Consider the following 18,580-nt stretch of genomic DNA (forward strand, 5'->3'; position numbering starts at 1 on the left):
CTTTCATGTCAGTCTTCATCACGAATTCACAAGAGTACCACAACGCATGTGTTGCTGTCTATGCAGGGTCAGAAAGCTCTCGGATTTCATCAAAAATATCTTCTTTTGTTTTCTGAAGATGAAGGTCTTACGGGTTTGGAACGACATGAGAGTGAGTAATTAATGACAGAATTTAAATTTTTGAGTGAACTAATCCCTTTAAGTTGGTGTTGATGGAAGAGAGGTAGTGCAAGAGCCTTACCAAGAAAGACTGGCACTCGAGCAGCGGTTCTACTTTGTGTTCAGACAGTAATATAGTGCATGTGGAGAAAGACTGTCGTAATGTCTTCTTTAACACCTTTATTGTTCTGAAACCAAAGACAAAGCACAGCCACCATTATTTACTATGATGTACATTCATTGTACTTGTGCTTAACAGCCAGTGGTGTTGGGACTCACATTGGATCGAGGTGGGCACTAGGCTCATCCAGGAGGAGGATGCGGGCTCCGCTGAGGATGGAGCGAGCCAGACATATGAGCTGTTTGTGGCCGTTACTCAGTACATAACCTCCGTATTCCAGCTGGAAGTCCAGTTTATCTGGAAACTGCTCAATCACTGTCTTGAGACCGACCTTCACACATGAACACAGAAATAACTGTAAATCAAGCAAATACTTTCAGCAAATTGTCTATGCATTTTACAAGAGGTGAACAGGACATACATGCAATTCACTAGATGATTCATAAGGATTGCTATGTTGATCATTCATAATTGTCATATTGTATGGTCACTTTTATATTACTACTAGAATTCACAGTATATTTTAGACCTAATATTCTGCCTTAATTAAATTATTTCAAAAATAAAAATGACTCATTTTTGATGACTCAAAAATAAAAATTATATAGAATATAAATACTGTTGTCATAAAATAAATTACACCTAAATTATAACGTAAGAACAAGAGAACAAGAAGAAGTGTGTCATTTCTGTGCCCGACATGACAGCATTTGGAGGGTAAGCATATAATTGTTCATAATGGATAACCAGATGACCTCATGTTTTGCTTTAGAAAAGGTCACTTATTTTATAAACAACAAATAGGAAACTTCACACACACCCAAAAATTTGTAGGTGCACAAGATAACTAATAACTAAGAAAAATTATTCCACACATACCGTAGCTTGCAAAAACGTAATATTGTTAATGCAACATTTCAGTCATCCGACCTTCATTTCAAAAACTTTTTTAAATGACTGACAAAGATTGGATGACCGAAATGTTGCACTTAATATAATCACTTATCCTTGAGGGTGATTCTGTTATAAAATTGTTAGGTATAGAAAGTGTATAGCTAGCTAAGAAAGGTAATATTCAAGTTGTATTTGGAGTTTATTGTAACTGTTTTTCGTTTTTATGTATACTTTTATTTGATTTTAAAATGATTACGTTTGTTATTACTTTTATTTATTAATAATTAATGTTATTTATTTTTATGTTTATTATTTTACTGTGATTTGACTATTTCAAAATTTGCAGTCTTCACCCTTAGCTGCTCAGTGGCAAATAAAATGTTGCCATAGTCTCAGCAGCAGAGACAATGCTTTTCCAGTTTCTTTGAATTGCTCTAGAAAAAAGGGTCATCAAACCACTTGACCTCACAGTCACTGATCATTTGCTCTGGAGACACCCACCTCCTCCGTGACCCGCCACAGCTCCTCATCACTATGGCAACCGTAAGGGTCTAGGTTCATGCGGAATGGTCCCGTAAAGATGAAGACTTTCTGTGGTGGTGTGGAAGGAGATATTTACAAAAATATATCATGAGATGTTATGAAGAGAGAGGATGAAAGCTGTTCCCAGAGCCGCTGTTACCTGAGGCACCACACCAAAGGCTTTCCTCCACTTCTGAAGCGGCATTTTGTTCCAGTTGACCCCGTCGATGGAGATATCACCATCTGTGTAAACCATCTTCAAGAGAGCATTGAACAGAGAACTCTTCCCAGAACCTGTTCGGCCCAAGATCCCCACCTGAAAAAGATCACATGATCAAATTTCACAATAAAACAAAACCTGTGACCAGATTTACATGCTATAGAAGTACATCTTCAGCAATACATGTAACATATTCTGTTAGAAGCTTGGACTAGAAGCCCTTCTCCACGTGGATTTCTCACAACATACATCACAGAACAAATGAGTGTGAAACTCACTTAGCTAATTTCAGCTCATTTAGCTAATCTGCTATCTGCTGCACCTACTGTACATTGTTCTACAAAGGCAAAATTCAGTAATTTTGTCAAACTGAATTATGACCAAAATCAAGTTCTGTGACTAGGCTCAATTATGCTCAGATTTAGAAAAAGATATATGAAAATTGATATCAAAATCAATTGATAGTGTTGTTGTAGTTACTGCATTTCTCCTTTGTAGGGCAGTACAACCCAAAATCCACAAATTAAAACTTTGGGATAGAAAATATCATCTAAACCTGGAAATAAAGTTTTAAGATTTTGGAAAATATAAAAAAATTAATAAATTAAGGCCTAAAATGAATAAGAAACATTTCCAATTCTAGATTCTTTATTTACATTTCTAGGCCACTAATCAAATAAGCAAAATTGTCCCACTGAACTTCAAAACTCATTTACACAAAAGGTCAAATGTGATGCTGAGAATACAATTTGTAATAAAAAAAATTTAAAAAATGAAAGGGGTCATGAACTGAGAACTCAAAATTCCCTTGATCTTTTGACATATAAGAGGTCATTGTGCTATTAAAACATTATGTAAATTTCAGAGCTCAAAACTTTCTTGTTAGTCTAAAAACAGCGTATATTGAGGCCAGTCTGCCAAAACGACAGCTTGTGAAATGTGCCACTTTATGACATAATAATGTGGCTAAACCCGCCTCCGCAGAAGATGATCAACGCCTGTTTCTTCATCACTGCCTGTTTAGCCCCGCCCACCGATTCGCGCACGTAGTAGGTAAATGACAAGAGCGGCAAACGCAGGTCTATGCAGAAAACAAATGATAAACTTTATTTGATGAACTTTATTTTTAATGAAGTTCCAGACCGCGTCAGTAAGAACTTGGTCCTTCATTTTACCACGGATTCATTTACAAACAAGGCACAATTCAATGCAGGACTTTCAGAAAGATTAAAACTAAAAGATGATGTGAGTAACTGTTTACATTATGTGATCACTATCGCTCTGTCAGTTATTACAGATTGTTTGATATGTACTGAGTATTTTTGCGTTTTTAACCTAAAACACAGCAGCGTCCATCTAGGAAGGATGTAGGCTGTCAAACATACACAACTGTTAGCCAATCATAGCAGTGGGCGTTTACTTTCGAGTCTACGATCTGCCACGCCTATTCAAACAGAGCGTTCCGATGAGGGGGGTCAAAACAAGGACAGTAAATAACCTATTACTTCTAAATTATGTTGTTTTTTGATGTAAAAATCTTGATAACATTATAAGTGGACCTCAGAGAATAGTACAAAAAACAAAACAAAGGCAGTTCACGACCCTTTAAGCATTTTAACTAACAGCATTTGACTTTCAGACCCCACTGTTTAAAAACCCAGCAGAATTCAAGCTATAGCCCATTGTAATGTCATGCTGTGAGACAACACTTTTAAAAAAATGCACAATTTGATGAAAGGTTTGCATGTTAGCATTTATTTTTCTGAAACTATTTAATGTTTGCATTTTAAGGAGCAGTTTAAGTCTGGAAGTTGCTTGTACATACCCTCTGTCTGCCCTCCACAGTGAAGGAGAGGTTCTTGAGGACAGCGTGACCCCCTTCTGTGTATTTGACTGTTAAATTCTGCACATCTATCTGACCACGGTTGGGCCAGCTTGAGTCGGCCTGTGCACTGACGTTCTCAATAATCAGATCCGAGGATTTGCTTTTGTCCGGTTTGGGTGTCTCAGACGGCAGGTCGATGAACTTAAAAACCCGGTCAACAGAACGCATCTGGAGGAAGAAAGATTAGAAGAGATATGATGTAATCAGGTCCACTGAGGTCCAAGCTGCATGTGGTTTGTTTAGCCTTTAAATGATGCTTAGCCTCTGTGCTTGCGTGTGCAAATACAAATGCGCACACAGTTACACCATGTGGCAAAAATAAAGCGGCACTACTGTATAAATGCGTATCAGTGTGATTGTGACTATTCTCCTGATAGGGTCAAACAAAACGTTCTGCGCCTTGATAAGCTCTGTTAGTGTTGCTCACTTACTCAGACAATATTTTTAACAGCATTACAGAACAGGACAATTTCTGCAGTCTAGAACAACTGAAAAACATGCCGTTTTCAGGGAGGAAAACTAAAAAGGCACATACCATTCCATCTACCGCAATGCTGGTGGCAACACACCACTGGAAGGTGCCTAGAATGAGCATTGCAAGGCATATGACGATACCAATCTCACCCGGTTTATCCTCTGTGGAATAACGTACACATTCACATGCACCAACAAGCAAGTATAAACATCAAGCACAAGGTTGCTCACAGTGACCTCACTTCTACACTTCAAAGGCATTTTCCAAGCACTGCTCGCAATTACCTCTTAATAAAACCAATTGTCTGTAAAACCCACTAAATCAAGCATTCATTGACTTTTTGGACCCACAGAGAACCATCAAATAAACAGTGGCATCCGCTCACTCTACATGCTCTACTGTTCACTTGGTTCACTCTTGCCTAGATACAGATGGAGAAGCGCTCTTACGGTTGGTTCCTACCGCAATCCAGGCGGTCAACGTGAAAAAGAACACAAAGATGATGTCGGAGCGGAAGAGGAACCATCGCAGGGTCGACAGGTAAAGGAACCAGGTGGCCGTGTGGGTGTTGAGGGTCTTGTGGAACAGGTTCTCGAAGTAGGCCTGCCGCTCAAAGGCCCTGATGGTCCACAAACCCTTCAGCGAGATGATGAGGTGGGAGAAAATGGGGCTACGAGCTGCAGAATAAAAGATGACAAGAGTGTATATTCAATTTTAAGTCCTCTGAAAAAATAAGATAGCTTTGTGTGACAAACAATGCAAAAGAGTCATTCAGTGCATTCCTCCATGTAGCGCCCAAATCAAACTTCATTTTGGTCTATGGGCCACTTTTAGGATGATTTTTTTTTTGTAATTTTGGAGCTTGACACCACCCATCTCTACATAAATTATTAATTTATGATTATGTTAATTGTTCATATGTTATTCAGCAAGGACACATTAAACAGATCAAAAGTGACAGTAAAGGCATTTACAGTATAATGCTACAAAACAATTCTATTCCAAATAAATGTTTGAATATTTGAACCTTTTGAACAATGTTTGAACGTTCTATTCATCAAAGAATTCTGGGGGGGAAAATGTATCAGTTTCCACAAAAATATTAAGCAACTGTTTTCAAAATTGATAATAATAAAAATGTTTGGTTACACTTCATTTCGATAGTCCACTTTAGACATTCTATTAACTATAAGTAACTTTGTAACTACATGTCAACTACACGTCAACTAATTCTCATTAATTTGCAACTACATGTCTACTAACTCTCAGAGTAGACTGTTAGGGTAGGTTTAGGGTTAGTAGAATAAGTTGACAAAGAAAGTGTTAGAAGATATTAAGCAGACAGTCTACTAATACGCTACTAACTGCTAGTTGACATGTAGTTGCAAAGTTACTTACTGTTAATAGAATGTCTAAAGTGGACTATCGAAATAAAGTGTTACCAAATGTTTCTTGAGAGGCAAATCAGCATTTTAGAAAGATTTATGAAGGATCATGTGACGCTGAAGACAAGAATAATTTCTGCTGAAAATTCAGCTTTGCATCACAGGAATAAATTTGAGAATTTATTACAAAAGAAAACAGTTTTAAATTGGCAGACTTTTTCACAAAATAATATTTTTACGGTAATTTTAATCAAATTAAGGCAGGCTGCCTGAGCATAAGAGACTGTTTTCAAAACATTTAAAAAATCTTTTAACTTTCAAAGAGTAATGTATGAGTATGAGTATGAAATTGAACTGACCACAGAAATTCAACATAAGTAATGCATTCTGGGAAATTATGTTTGTGTGTGTGTGAATATATATATATGTATATATATATATATGGTCACCTACTACTTTTAACTGTCAATATTGAGCGTTTGTATTTTGCCATCATCTGTGCCACACATTTCCAACAGCAGAAGGGATCAGGAAGAGGAAGGAAGAAATAAAAGTCCTGCCCTCTGTCCTTTGGCCTTCAGGTGACCTCATAAACAAAATGAACTAATCCACAAGTTCAGCTACCCGTGATATTAAATCATCACATTTTTCTCATTCAACACTGTTTTCCTTGCAACATTCCTTTCCCTTTCTATAGAAAACACAATGCCTTTAGCTCCTCTTGTTTGAAAAACAATAGGATTGCGCAGTTTTCTGGGATCCCCGCCATGAAGCTTGTTGCCCATCAGTTGTGGACGATGAGTGAATGATATCAGGATAGCAGCAGAGGAAATCCCTGGTTGGGTTTTTTTGCTATCACAGTATTACAAAGTACGGAAAGTCCTAGTTGCTTTCTCGGTGGCCCTGGACAGGCTAACTGTAGGAAGAGCGTCGACAACTGAAGCTAACATGAGTTTTCTTCCTGTCTGAGTTACAGAGAGACCAACAGAACTGGGTCTGCCTCATTCAGAGATGTAATAGACTATATATGATTGGTCGAGAGACAAAGCTCTGACCTCCCGCCTATGCCACTTCCTCTGAGATATCCTTTTCTCTTTCTGGTTGACTCATCCATCCTCTGCTCCTCCCCTGTTTTTGGACCTAGCACTGACCTCCCATCAGTGCCTTGTCTAACTGGCCTTTTCGTCCCTGGCAGCAAGCCACACACCAACACGCCGAGTGCGTCAGGAATGCCTTTGCCAACTGCAAAGACGTATCTAACAACTGCATGCAAAGAATGCACACATTGCCTGGCCTTACCTTCTGTCTCCAGCTGTTTAAGCTGTTGACCCGTTCGGAGAAAGTACTTCCTCATCACAATGAAAATAATAACCAGGGGAGTTGCTGCGAGAAATATGTACGGCCGTACGATGGACACCACAAGAATACATCCAACCACCACCACAGTCAACTGTTAGGAAAAAAAGCAAAGTTTAGACTCTGTTCTGCTTTTATTTCATTTATGACTTTTTTAACATTACAAAAGATTTTCATTTCAAATAAATGCTGTTATTTTGAACTTTCTACTCCTCAAAAATTTTGGCACAAATGTTTCTTGGGCACCAAATCAGCATATTAGAATTTTTGAAGGATCATGTCACAATGAAAACTGGAGTGATGGCTGCTGAAAATTCAGCTTTACCATCACATGAATAAATAACTTTTTATTATATATTTAAATCATATAATAAAATAAAATAATATATTAAATTGTTTTTTAAATGATTAATTATTTTAAAAATGTGCAATAATATTGCACTATATGACAGTTTTATACTGTATTTTTGATCAAATAAATGAAGAAATGCAAAAACATTAAAAAACACTTTTTTGATTTAAACTTTTTTTTAATTAAAATTTCCATACTACAGGACGGTGCGGGCAATATTGGCCCAAAAAGCATATATGTGTGTGAGAAATCACTATAGGAAATCATCCTAGTCCATCTGACACACTATTTTGAACATATTATGATTTGGGACACAGTAATCTAGTATGCTGATGTATGAATTCATCAGAGTTGAAACGGAACTCTGTAGAATGTCAGGTCTCAAGATGCAAAAGTGAGTAACGCTGCACTAAATCGAAATTCATCTACCCATCTTATTCAAGGCTTGTGACAATAAAAGTTTATCAAAGTAGGCTCAAACCTGGACAAAGTCAAACATGAGGAGAGGAAGCATGTCATCTATGGTGGCCATGTCTTTGGTGAACCTATTCATGATTCGGCCTGCAAAAATTATATAGAGATACAAATGGTATTAAAGTCAGAAACAGGACCTGTGGAAATAAGGTTTACTACTACTTATTTCAGCTTTTGATAACACTGACCTGTCTTCATGGTATTGAGCACAGACATGGGTGCACTGAGAACAGCATGCAGCATCTTCTGGTGCAGTTTCTTGGAGATTGTGATCATAGTGTGCACAAACGGAAGACCCCGAAAAAATCCCATCGCGAGGAGGCTCTCTGACGTGGCCACGTAGATGTAGAGAATGTAATAGCTGCTTGTCTGGGTCACAATGATGGCATAGTTTTTTCCAGGTGAAGACATATTGGAGTTCTTTGTCATATTTGGCTCAACTTGTTGCTGCTCTTCTTTCCAAAGTTCACTACAACAAAAAAGTGAAAATGCAGTCTTTTGTGGATTGATTAAAATGAATTCCAGACTATTACTGAAGAATGCTTGACAAAGAAAGAGTTTAGTTCAGCCTAGAAGAGATCACTGGAAAATGAGGTAAGAAAAAACACTTACTCAGTTATCAGAAAAATCCCTGCTACAGATCCTGCAACCTAAAAACACACAAGAAAGAATTAATGTTAGTAAATCTAGATGTACACTACAGTTCAAAAGTTTGGGGTCTGTAAGATTTTTTTATGTTTTTGAAAGAAGTCTCTAATGCTCACCAAGTCTGCATTTATTTAATCAAAAAATACAGTAAAAACAGTAATATTGTGAAATATTATTACAATTTAAATGAATTGTTTTTTATTGTAATATATTGTCAAATGTATTTTCTATCTGTGATGGCAAAGCTGAATTTTTTTTTCAGGATTCTTTGATGAATAGAAAGTTCAAATAAACAGATTTAATTTGAAATAGAAATCTATTGTAACCATGTAAAACTCTTTACTGACGCTTTTGATAAATTGAATGCATCTTTGCTAAATAAAATGAATTTCTTAAAAAATATATTAATAATCTCAAACTATTCATTTGTAATACAGAACATGTCAGTATACAGTTTATGAATACATGCACAAAATATTAAGATTACCTCAATTGCAGCAATAAGGAAGATGAAGATCAGAACATACAGAAGGCTTTTATTATTTGACACATATCTGACGTATGTGTTCCACTTTGTTGTTTCAAATACCTCCTCTTTTTCAAAGACTAGCATATTCTCACCGGAGCTTACGCTACACCTACATCCTACGTCAGCCACTGAAACGCCACTCTCTCGTGAACATGCATACGACAGTTAGCGGAAGCTAGAGATTACGGTTTGTAAAGTTTTAAATATGGAAATTTTTCTTACACAAATGCATCGCTTCACTTCAGAAGGCCTTTATTAACCCTCCGGAGCCATGTGGAGCACTTTTTATGATGGATGGATGCACTTTATTGGACTTCAAAATCTCGACCCCCATTCACTGCCATTATAAAGCTTGGAAGAGCCAGGACATTTTTAATATTTCTCCAACTGTATTCGTCTGAAAGAGGAAAGTCATATACATATAGGATGGCTTGAGGGTGAGTAAATCATGGGGTGATTTTCATTTTTGGGTGAACTATCCCTTTAAAGCCTAGTATGTAAAGTAATATGTTGCAGAAAGTGCAAGAATTTTCCACACCTCAATGCTCTCTTCCTCTAGGACCCCGGTGATGTCATACGTGCTGTCTGACAGGCGGCGAGTATAGATGTCCAGCTCAGATGCCAGTTCGCTCTGAGGCACAACGGACAGCCGTCTGCAGAAAGATGACTGAAGGTGGTCGCGACGGCCCTGGCCTTGTGCATTGGTCATGAAAGCTAACACCGACTGCCTCCTCTGACCAGCCATATGCACTCCGTGGTTATGATACACGTCGCTTCCCATAAAGGACTCATCCACTAGCTCGTTCTCTGGTACCAGGGAGAACTTACGGTCAGGTAATGTCCTCCGAACCTCTTCTTCGGGTATCTGAATGAAGGACGCCTTACGAGCTGCTCCGAGAGTGTTGACGATAACTGAAGATTTTCTTTCATCTATGTACACGGGCATGGATGGGGCCACCTGGCGAAAAGCTGAGCGTTCAGGTCGCATGCCTGCGCTCTCATCCACCGAGACACGGTGGAGAGTCTCTGTGAGGATGGAGCAGCGGCGCTCTGCACTGACATTGTCATAGGCCTCCAAACCCAAAAGCAAAGAGCTGAAATCAGGCCGTTCTGACTGAAGCTCTGAAAAGGTGCCGTAGAAAAAGCTTTCACCGTTGTGGAGCAGTAGGATCTTATCAGCCCGCTTTAAATGCTCAATCTTATTTGTTACCAAGATGCGTGTCTTAGAGGCCATCAGCTTACACAGACATCTGGGTAAATACATAAAAATTAGGTTATACAGCAATATTTCTGACATTTAAGCTAAATTAACTTCAGCATTGTCATCTCTTTTCAATTTAGTCCCATTTATTAGTAAGAAGCTACAATTCATTTGCTATTTGTGTACAGAGCATAACAGTGCCTGCCCACTTTTGGTTCTGGAAGTATTTTTGGTATTTAGAAGAAGCCTTAGTTTAAGAATTATAAGCCATTAACCAAACATACAGTAGCAACTGGTAAATCACAACATTACAAACTTTGATTTGAAGCAAAAAAGTATTTGAAAATCGGACAAAAAGATAGATAAGGTACTTAATGAGGGAAAGACCTACAATCCCATGAAGCACTGTGAATGGCACAATCTAAATAAAAATGATTGATAAACATAAAACTATTGATGTTGAGGTAACACTTTAGTATAGGGACCCATTCTCTCTATTAACTAGTTGTTTATTAGCATGCCTATTATTATCATATTGGCTGTTTATTAGTACTTATAAAGCACATATTCTGCATGACCATATTCTACATCCCTTATCCTACCCAATACCTAAACTTAACAACTACCTTACTAACTATTAATAAGCAGCAAATGTATTTTTAGTTTAAGGCAAAAGTCGTAGTTAATGGCAAGAATTGGACCTTAAAATAAAGTGTGACTGGTTGAAAATGCATACAGAAACAATATAGTATATACATACTATATGCAGATTATATTACACACATATATATATATATATATATATATATTCTATACATTAAGTCATTGGAGTGTTTCATAGGATTGGATGGGCACTAAAGAGTTCTTCTAGTACAATTTGCTTGTTTCAATTCTCTGATTGGTGGAGATTTTTTGCAGAATCATAGGTAATGTACTATGTTAATGTTAATCGTGATTATTTAAAAGATAAGTTGAAAAATGTGGGGTTGGTGCCTTCAACAAAAGCATAAACCATCGATCAACAACCTAGTAGCTGTTCTTAAAGGTTTATAATTTTTTTATTACAAATTATCTTTAAAATCAATGGGATTTTCTTTTTCAATGGGATTTTTAGACGAACCCAACTGTTGCACTATTAACTTTAGATGGAAAAGATGTTTCTACAACATCTAAAAAGATGGGGGGGGGTTATGCACTTAGTAGATCCCAAGTGTACAGCATCAGAAAATAAGGCAACAAACAATCTAAGAATTAATGAAAGTCAAAATGCTACATGATATAAATGAGGTAGTTCATTATTTAGTTAAATTAATCCATATATATACTTGTCAAATATTTCTTTTTCTGTTGCAATATCCAGGTGAGTAAATGGTGCGTCAAGCAGGTAAACATCAGCATCTCTGTAAATAGCCCTGTGCAGAAAAAAAAAATTATATTACTTAACATTTTGAGATAGTTATTTTTAACTAGTGACAATATTATCATTTATATACAAAATAAGGTAAACGTAGTTTATTCAATAAAGTTATTTAATAAACTTAAATTAAATAATTTAGTCATTTAATAGTTATAATAGTTATTTAATAAACTATTTTAATGAATATTTTAGAGTGGTATACTCTGCACACCATAATAAGACATACTAACAATATAAACTTTGCTGGAAAAAATAAATGATGTCACAACAGCGCTGACACAGGGAAGCTTTCGTACAAACAAACAATAAAAGCTTCTCAAAGTCCTGTTTTATTTATGGCTGCAAGATTGTATTGAACTGTAAGATTTAATATTGCGTTTATGGCCATGTAAATCCAACAGAGGTCCAAGAACAAACTTCCTGATGTGATGTAACAACGTGTTTTGACGGTCATTAAAAAGCCATATGTATATGATTTACTTTCTTCCTTAAAGTTCTGTGGGAAAGACCAGTAATGGGGCAAGTGAGGATTCCAGCATGGCTTAAACTACAGGTGCTGGTGTACATCTGAGGAATTGAGAGATGTTCCAGTGTAGGTGAGGAAATGTGTGACATACCTGGCTAGAGCTACACGTGCCTTCTGACCCCCACTCAAGTTTAAACCCCCCTCTGCCATAAGCGTCTTATCCTTCTCAGGAAGAGCAGCAAGATCCTATAAAAAAATCAACAATATCACCATATAGAGCAAAGGAAAGTAAGACATTACACAACAAAGGAGAGTAAGAAGATTTAGGGAAAGCCAACCACCACATGCTTTTACAAAACTCTGAAGTACACTGTGACACATACAAGACAACACACATTTACAGCAGAAGTTGGTAGTTAGTTGGTAAACTGTGTGTGTTTGGTGCTTAAAAACCTTTTTGACATAAATTAATGGAAACACTCATGCTTAAAAAAGAATTAAGCCACCCTAAGATGGTTTGCTGGTCTTAAGGTTTAAGGTATTCTTCAGCTAGTTTTATTGGTTGGCTAGCCTGGCTAGCTGACAAGTTCCCAAAACCCCTCTAAAACCAGCAGACCAGACTGATTACATTAGGCTGGTTTAAGCTTTTTTTTTTTTTCTTAACAGGGACCACATACCACTTAAGATGAATAGTTCTCTTGTAGGAAGTACTTACCTTGTCATCAACTCTGTTTGTCCGTTGAAGGAGCATTAAAAATAATAATTAAATGAAGTGATGCAGTGAGGAAGATTTTAAAACCCTACACAAACAAATCAGTGGAGCCCTACATGTCTTTAAGATGGAAATGCCAGGGTTTACTGCCCAGACACAACATAAATGAATACTGAAATGCTAATATATCAGTGCCACAAAGATAACAACAAAAGCCCACTAAACTTGGGTGTTTCCACTTTACATTGTACACTCCACAAATCCATTTATTAGATCCTGCTAATCTCGCTGAGGGCTTGTTTCTAACTCATAATTCAGAAGATTAAGTATGCTGGGAAAACGTAAGTGTCTGCATCTTGATCTATCAGCATAAACTGAATAAAGACTCATTATGTACAGAAAATAACAATACTTTGTAGCTTCTTGCTAGTTAGCACATAAATGGCTAACTTCTCATACTCTGTTGTTATGGCCTAGCCTACCATTGTGATGACAATAGCCACCTCACACTGCTCCATAATATCTTCTGTTGTTAGAGTCTGGATGTTTCGTAACAAACAGTCATAAATTGTGCTTGTAATCACCATTATGTGAAAAAATGCTTTGTTTGAGAGGAAACATGTTTACTTTTCCCCCTATGGGAAACATGGGAACTGAGACAGACTGTAAATGTCCCAGGTTCACCATTCAGAAAAACACTGTTAATTAACTACAGTTAAGCATCTGTTTAACAAGAAAATTATATATATATATATATATATATTATAAATTATATAATATTATATTACAGTAATGTATAAAATGTGCTTTTACCTATATAAAGAATATACTTTTTACACAGCAAAAAACATTTTTATAAAAAAATCAGTATTAAGAAAATAATTTAAATATATTAATCAAATATATATAGCTGTTATTTTATATTACAGTAATATATAAAATGTGCTTTTCCTTATGAAAAATATATACTTTTTACACAGTAAAAACATCATTAAAAAAATCTGTAAAAACACATTAAAATATATATTTTGTGTGACTTATTTTGAGAAAATACATAATTTGAATAAGATTTATTTTTCTTGCCTAATTAGCCATTTTTTTTCTTGTTTCCAGCCTAAACTAGTTATGCTTAAAGCAAGAAAGAAAAAATATATATGTTTGCAAATGTGGTGAAAAATATAATAAAAAAAATTATTCACTACACATTCTGTGAAAATGTGGAATCTTTATCGTTGTGAATATAATGTACGTTTTTGCAGTGTTTGCAAAGCCTCGCAATATGATTTTCACTAGACAAATGTGCAGCACAGATAAATCTCACACATCAGCCTAATGCCTGGATATGAATGTGTTCTCAGCAGATCTGCTGACCGTCTTTTCATGTAAGACTCAATTAAACAAGGGGCCTGTGACTCAACACTTTGGCTGCTGATAGTTGCACATGATTGGCTGATTTGGTATCAAGAGATTGAGGGTGAGGGGAGAAAACCATGAGCAGAGTAATATGACACAGTTCTACATCTAACAAAGGTTCTCAGTTCAATTGCCAGGTGAGCATTCCATGTAGAGAGAGAGAGAGAGAAACAGAAAAGGGGGGAGCGAGAGAGAGGGAAGACAGAAACAGAACAAATCAGGAGCCAAAAACATGAGAGAAGACAAAGAGGAGGACTAGTTAGTTTGAGAAAAGAGATTAGTGAGGTCAAACAATATACTGTAGACTGAGGGGCTGAAGTACAATTGAGAAAAGGGGAGAGAAATTGGAGATGGGAGTAAAAGTAAGAAAATGAGAGAGACAAAGTGTGGACTGAAGAGCATTAATTTGTCAGTACCTCCTCAAGCTGGCATGCTTTGACCACACTCTTGTAGCGATACTCATCATAGGTCAGACCAAAAAGGATGTTGTCTCGGATGGTGCCAGGCATGATCCAGGCTGTTTGGGAGGAGTAGGAGATTCGACCGCTGTGTCGGATCTTCCCAGAGGAGGGAACCAGCTCCCCGAGGATGCTCATCAACAATGTGCTCTATTAATACAGACATTATGTCTGAACAATGACAACCTTACAGTTTCCTTTTAGCAAATGTTTGCTTTCTCTTAAACAACTTTACTCAACCTTTTATATTTTAGCTTATTTTTCAGCTTATTAAAGGCTTCACACTGTAGTGTATTTGGCCTTTCATTTATTCACTATAATTGTTATAATTGTGAATTATTTGTTAAAATTGTTTAGTCTCTTTTCCTACAGTAATTTTTGACTTAAAGGAAGTAGAAAAATGTGTTTGTTTATTTTTTTTCTTTAATCCTGATATAAAATTAATTGTATTAATAATTACAATTAATATATAAAATGTATTTATATTTATATAATTTTTATACATATAAATAATAAATATATTATTTTACATTTCAGTACTACTTCTACTTGCAATGATTGTTGAAAAGGCTTATTATTTATTTGCTGGGTTTATTGTTTTATTCTTATTCTTAGCACAGAATTAGATTCTGAGGCCTGCATAAGAGACATCCACATATTTTGTGATGCTTCAAATCATGCTTATGGGTCGGTGGCATACCTGAGAACACAGAATCCTCAAGGCCAAGTCGAGATTGCATTTGTCACAGCAAGATCGAGGGTGGCACCAAAACGACAGTTATCTGTACCCAGGCTAGAACTTTGTGCAGCACTTAGTGGAGCTCAACTGGCAAGAGTTCTTGAAAAGGAATTCACCTTGAACATTCAAAGTGTGACTCTGTGGAGTGACTCAAAGACAGTCTTAGCTTGGATCCAGTGAAACTTTATTAAAAACAGTGATTGGACTCATGGACTCCTGTGCATTCTTACCGATGCCCCGTGATGATCCCATCTAAACCAAACCAGTCAAAGCATACTTAACAATGATATATATTTACGAAAGGTTTGAAAATAACGGGAAGCACTCCTACCTTCCCAGATCCCATAGAACCAGTAACAGCCAACATCTCTCCTTTCTTCAGGTTCAAACTGATGTTCTTCAGTACGGGAGTCACATATAGGTTAGTAAAGAAGAGGCCTGCATCTCCATTGTGATGGCCATTAGCTTTGTTCTCCTGTTTTATCCTTTCCAAAAGTTCACCAGGACCCTGAAGAAACACAGATTTACACTGTACTACACATGCACACTGAATGCATTCAAAAAATATTGATCCCTCCTCTTGTTTTCTTTAAATGCTGAAAAGAAATAAAATTGACAACATCGCCTAATGTAGTTTAAGTACATGACCATCTCACTGACACAAAACTGTACATGTTCCCATAGGGAAGGGATGATGGGACCTTTACAGAAATAGAAGGAGGACCTGACTTACTCGGGGTTAATCGTTGACCTCAGTTAGGCTTCATGGGTCATTAGCTGTGTAGCTACTGAACTGAACATGCAATTCATATTCAAATAGACTGAGAAACAGTCAATAGAGAGCATAGCAATTAGTTCTCTAAACCTGCTTCCAATAATGAGACAGAATTGAAATCCAGGAAACATGTTCTTAATCCAAAAGACTATGAATGCATAACTATACCTCATCCCAAGAAGCAGTCACATCTTTAAGTTCCAGCTCTGTGATGCTGAGATCGTATTCCATTAACTTGTATTCCTCCTTGCTAAGAAATTCCTTGAGGAAATAGGTAAGTTGAAGTTTTAGGTAGAGCTTTGAATACAGAGAAGACCACAGTGACAACAACATTCTCTCAATGTTCAGCACAGTTTACAGCATTACACAATAAAATGCTGATGCCCAGCAGGGTGTTCTTAAGAAACACAGTAGCCTAGTACAGAGGAGTGTTTCCCCTTTATCAATACCAATCCAGAAATGTTTTAATTTTAACTCATATTATACCAGATATTATTTAGCATTATCATTAATACTCCTTAATACTCTCACTGAGTATTTTCCTCTTAATGTAAACAAAAACATAACTTTTTGCATATAGTTTGTACTGTATATAAGCTCCACTACAAGTGACAACCACAAAAGTAGACTCACTTCAATCTTCCAAATAAGCCGCATGGTGTCGTACCACATCTGGATGGAGCCGGGCAGTTGTCGAGTGACAGTCATGCGCAGCACCATACAGTAGGAGAGAGTGGTGAATATGCGACGGAGGTTGATACCACGGCTGAGGGCATGAGGCACGATTGCGGCCACAATCACAAAGATGGCTGAGAAAAAATATGCAGAGCTGTAGAAGTAGCGCAAGGAGCCAATCTTCCTGGTCAACTTCACCTCATCCCTACACACAGTTTAGAGGAAGAAAGAATGACAAACATGTCCCTCAAGTCCCTCAAGGTTCAATGCTTGCACCACTTTTGTTCAACCTGTTTACACTCCCACTGAGCCAAATAATGAGAAAGAACCAAATTGCCTATCAAAGCCATGCAGATGACATCCAGATTCACCCTCTGCCAATACATTGATGAAATTAACAGTTGGATGCACCACAATTTTCTTCAATTAAATAAAGAGAAAACTGAAGTCATTACATTTTGAAACAAAGATGAAGTTCTCAAGATGAATGCAAACCTTGACTCTAGGGGTCAAAAAACAAAAAATCAAGTCAAGAATCTTGGTGTTATTCTGGAGTCAGACTTTAAGTTTCAGTAGTCATGTCGAAGCAATAACTAAATCAACATATTACCATCTTAAAAAATATTGCAAGGATTAGATGTTTTGTTTCCAGTCAAGACTTGGAGAGACTTGTTCATGCTCTTATCACTAGCAGGGTGGATTATTGTAATGGACTCCTCACCAGACTTCCCAGAAAGCTGCAGCTCATACAGAACATTGTTGCCAGGATTCTGACCAGAACCAGCAAATCTGAGCAAATCACACCAGCCCTCAGGTATTTACACCACTTTGCTTTTATCATAATTTGTATTCCATTTGCATATGCTGTGATTATTTTATAATTATTTTGAATCCTTTTTAAGTAAATCACTTAAAATTACCATTGTGTGTGAAATAATATATATAAATAAATAAATAAACAAACAATATTAATAACTATATTAAATAATATAAATAAACTTGCTTTGCCTTGCCTTGCCTTGCCTTGCCTTGAAGAAGAATGCCAGATGGGTAGGATATTTGGAGACTATGTCATGAGATATCAAATAGCTAAAAAAACAACGACACATTGATTCTCCGAGACTGAGCTGATAACAAAAACACAAAGGCATACCGTGTGCTGCCATAAATGTAATACTACAGAGAAACAGTGGGAGACTGTGGCTTCAGGTTTCTCTGATCCAGACCAACTATTCAGATCCAAAATCTCTTATGAAAGAACTTCACTTAATCTAGAAGTAGGAATTAAAGCACTAGGAGAGAAATTTAATTAACTGAAATATCAACTGTAACTGTTAATATTAACTTTAATTAAATCACTCATTTAGTGTTCTCTGTTTGAGACGGCACACCTATGATCCACCCTGTCTGTCGCATATTGCACACACACACACACACACACACACACACAAAGAAAAGAAAAGCACTTCTCAATTTGGCAAACTCATTGGTTTTATCAATTAGCCTGGAAACAATTTTGTTTGTACAAAGTTCTGGGTTGACTAAATTTGCCATAGTTTTCCAGGTCTGTGGCTTTAAATCTGAAATATTTTCAGATATGTGTTTAAGGCAGTAACCATTTAAATAGATTACAATAAGCAAACCTTTATAGTCCACTTTGTTTTTTGAGGAATTCTGTGAAAAAAGCTTCTACCTTTAAAAAAA

At 36.7% G+C, this 18,580-nt stretch overlaps 1 protein-coding gene across 1 annotated transcript in view; it reads right to left on the reverse strand.

Moving 5' to 3' along the window:
- The window catches only part of LOC107738689 (cystic fibrosis transmembrane conductance regulator-like), a 31,791-nt gene that overhangs the window by 3,248 nt on the left and 9,963 nt on the right, over window positions 1–18,580 (reverse strand). Inside the window, exons 8-26 of the mRNA XM_016550479.1 lie at window positions 16,835–17,081; window positions 16,370–16,462; window positions 15,758–15,934; window positions 14,646–14,837; window positions 12,256–12,350; window positions 11,547–11,633; window positions 9,559–10,270; window positions 8,979–9,107; window positions 8,456–8,493; window positions 8,032–8,312; window positions 7,851–7,930; window positions 6,961–7,111; window positions 4,726–4,953; window positions 4,337–4,437; window positions 3,742–3,969; window positions 1,857–2,012; window positions 1,676–1,765; window positions 439–611; window positions 242–347 (exon numbers count right to left, since the gene is read on the reverse strand). Of these exons, the coding sequence (XP_016405965.1) occupies window positions 242–347; window positions 439–611; window positions 1,676–1,765; window positions 1,857–2,012; window positions 3,742–3,969; window positions 4,337–4,437; window positions 4,726–4,953; window positions 6,961–7,111; window positions 7,851–7,930; window positions 8,032–8,312; window positions 8,456–8,493; window positions 8,979–9,107; window positions 9,559–10,270; window positions 11,547–11,633; window positions 12,256–12,350; window positions 14,646–14,837; window positions 15,758–15,934; window positions 16,370–16,462; window positions 16,835–17,081 (3,364 nt within the window). The remainder of the gene's footprint in view (window positions 1–241; window positions 348–438; window positions 612–1,675; window positions 1,766–1,856; window positions 2,013–3,741; window positions 3,970–4,336; window positions 4,438–4,725; window positions 4,954–6,960; window positions 7,112–7,850; window positions 7,931–8,031; window positions 8,313–8,455; window positions 8,494–8,978; window positions 9,108–9,558; window positions 10,271–11,546; window positions 11,634–12,255; window positions 12,351–14,645; window positions 14,838–15,757; window positions 15,935–16,369; window positions 16,463–16,834; window positions 17,082–18,580) is intronic.

The sequence above is a fragment of the Sinocyclocheilus rhinocerous genome, unplaced genomic scaffold, assembly GCF_001515625.1.
Source record: "Sinocyclocheilus rhinocerous isolate Xijiao unplaced genomic scaffold, SAMN03320098_v1.1 scaffold1938, whole genome shotgun sequence".
Classification (NCBI taxonomy): domain Eukaryota; kingdom Metazoa; phylum Chordata; class Actinopteri; order Cypriniformes; family Cyprinidae; genus Sinocyclocheilus; species Sinocyclocheilus rhinocerous.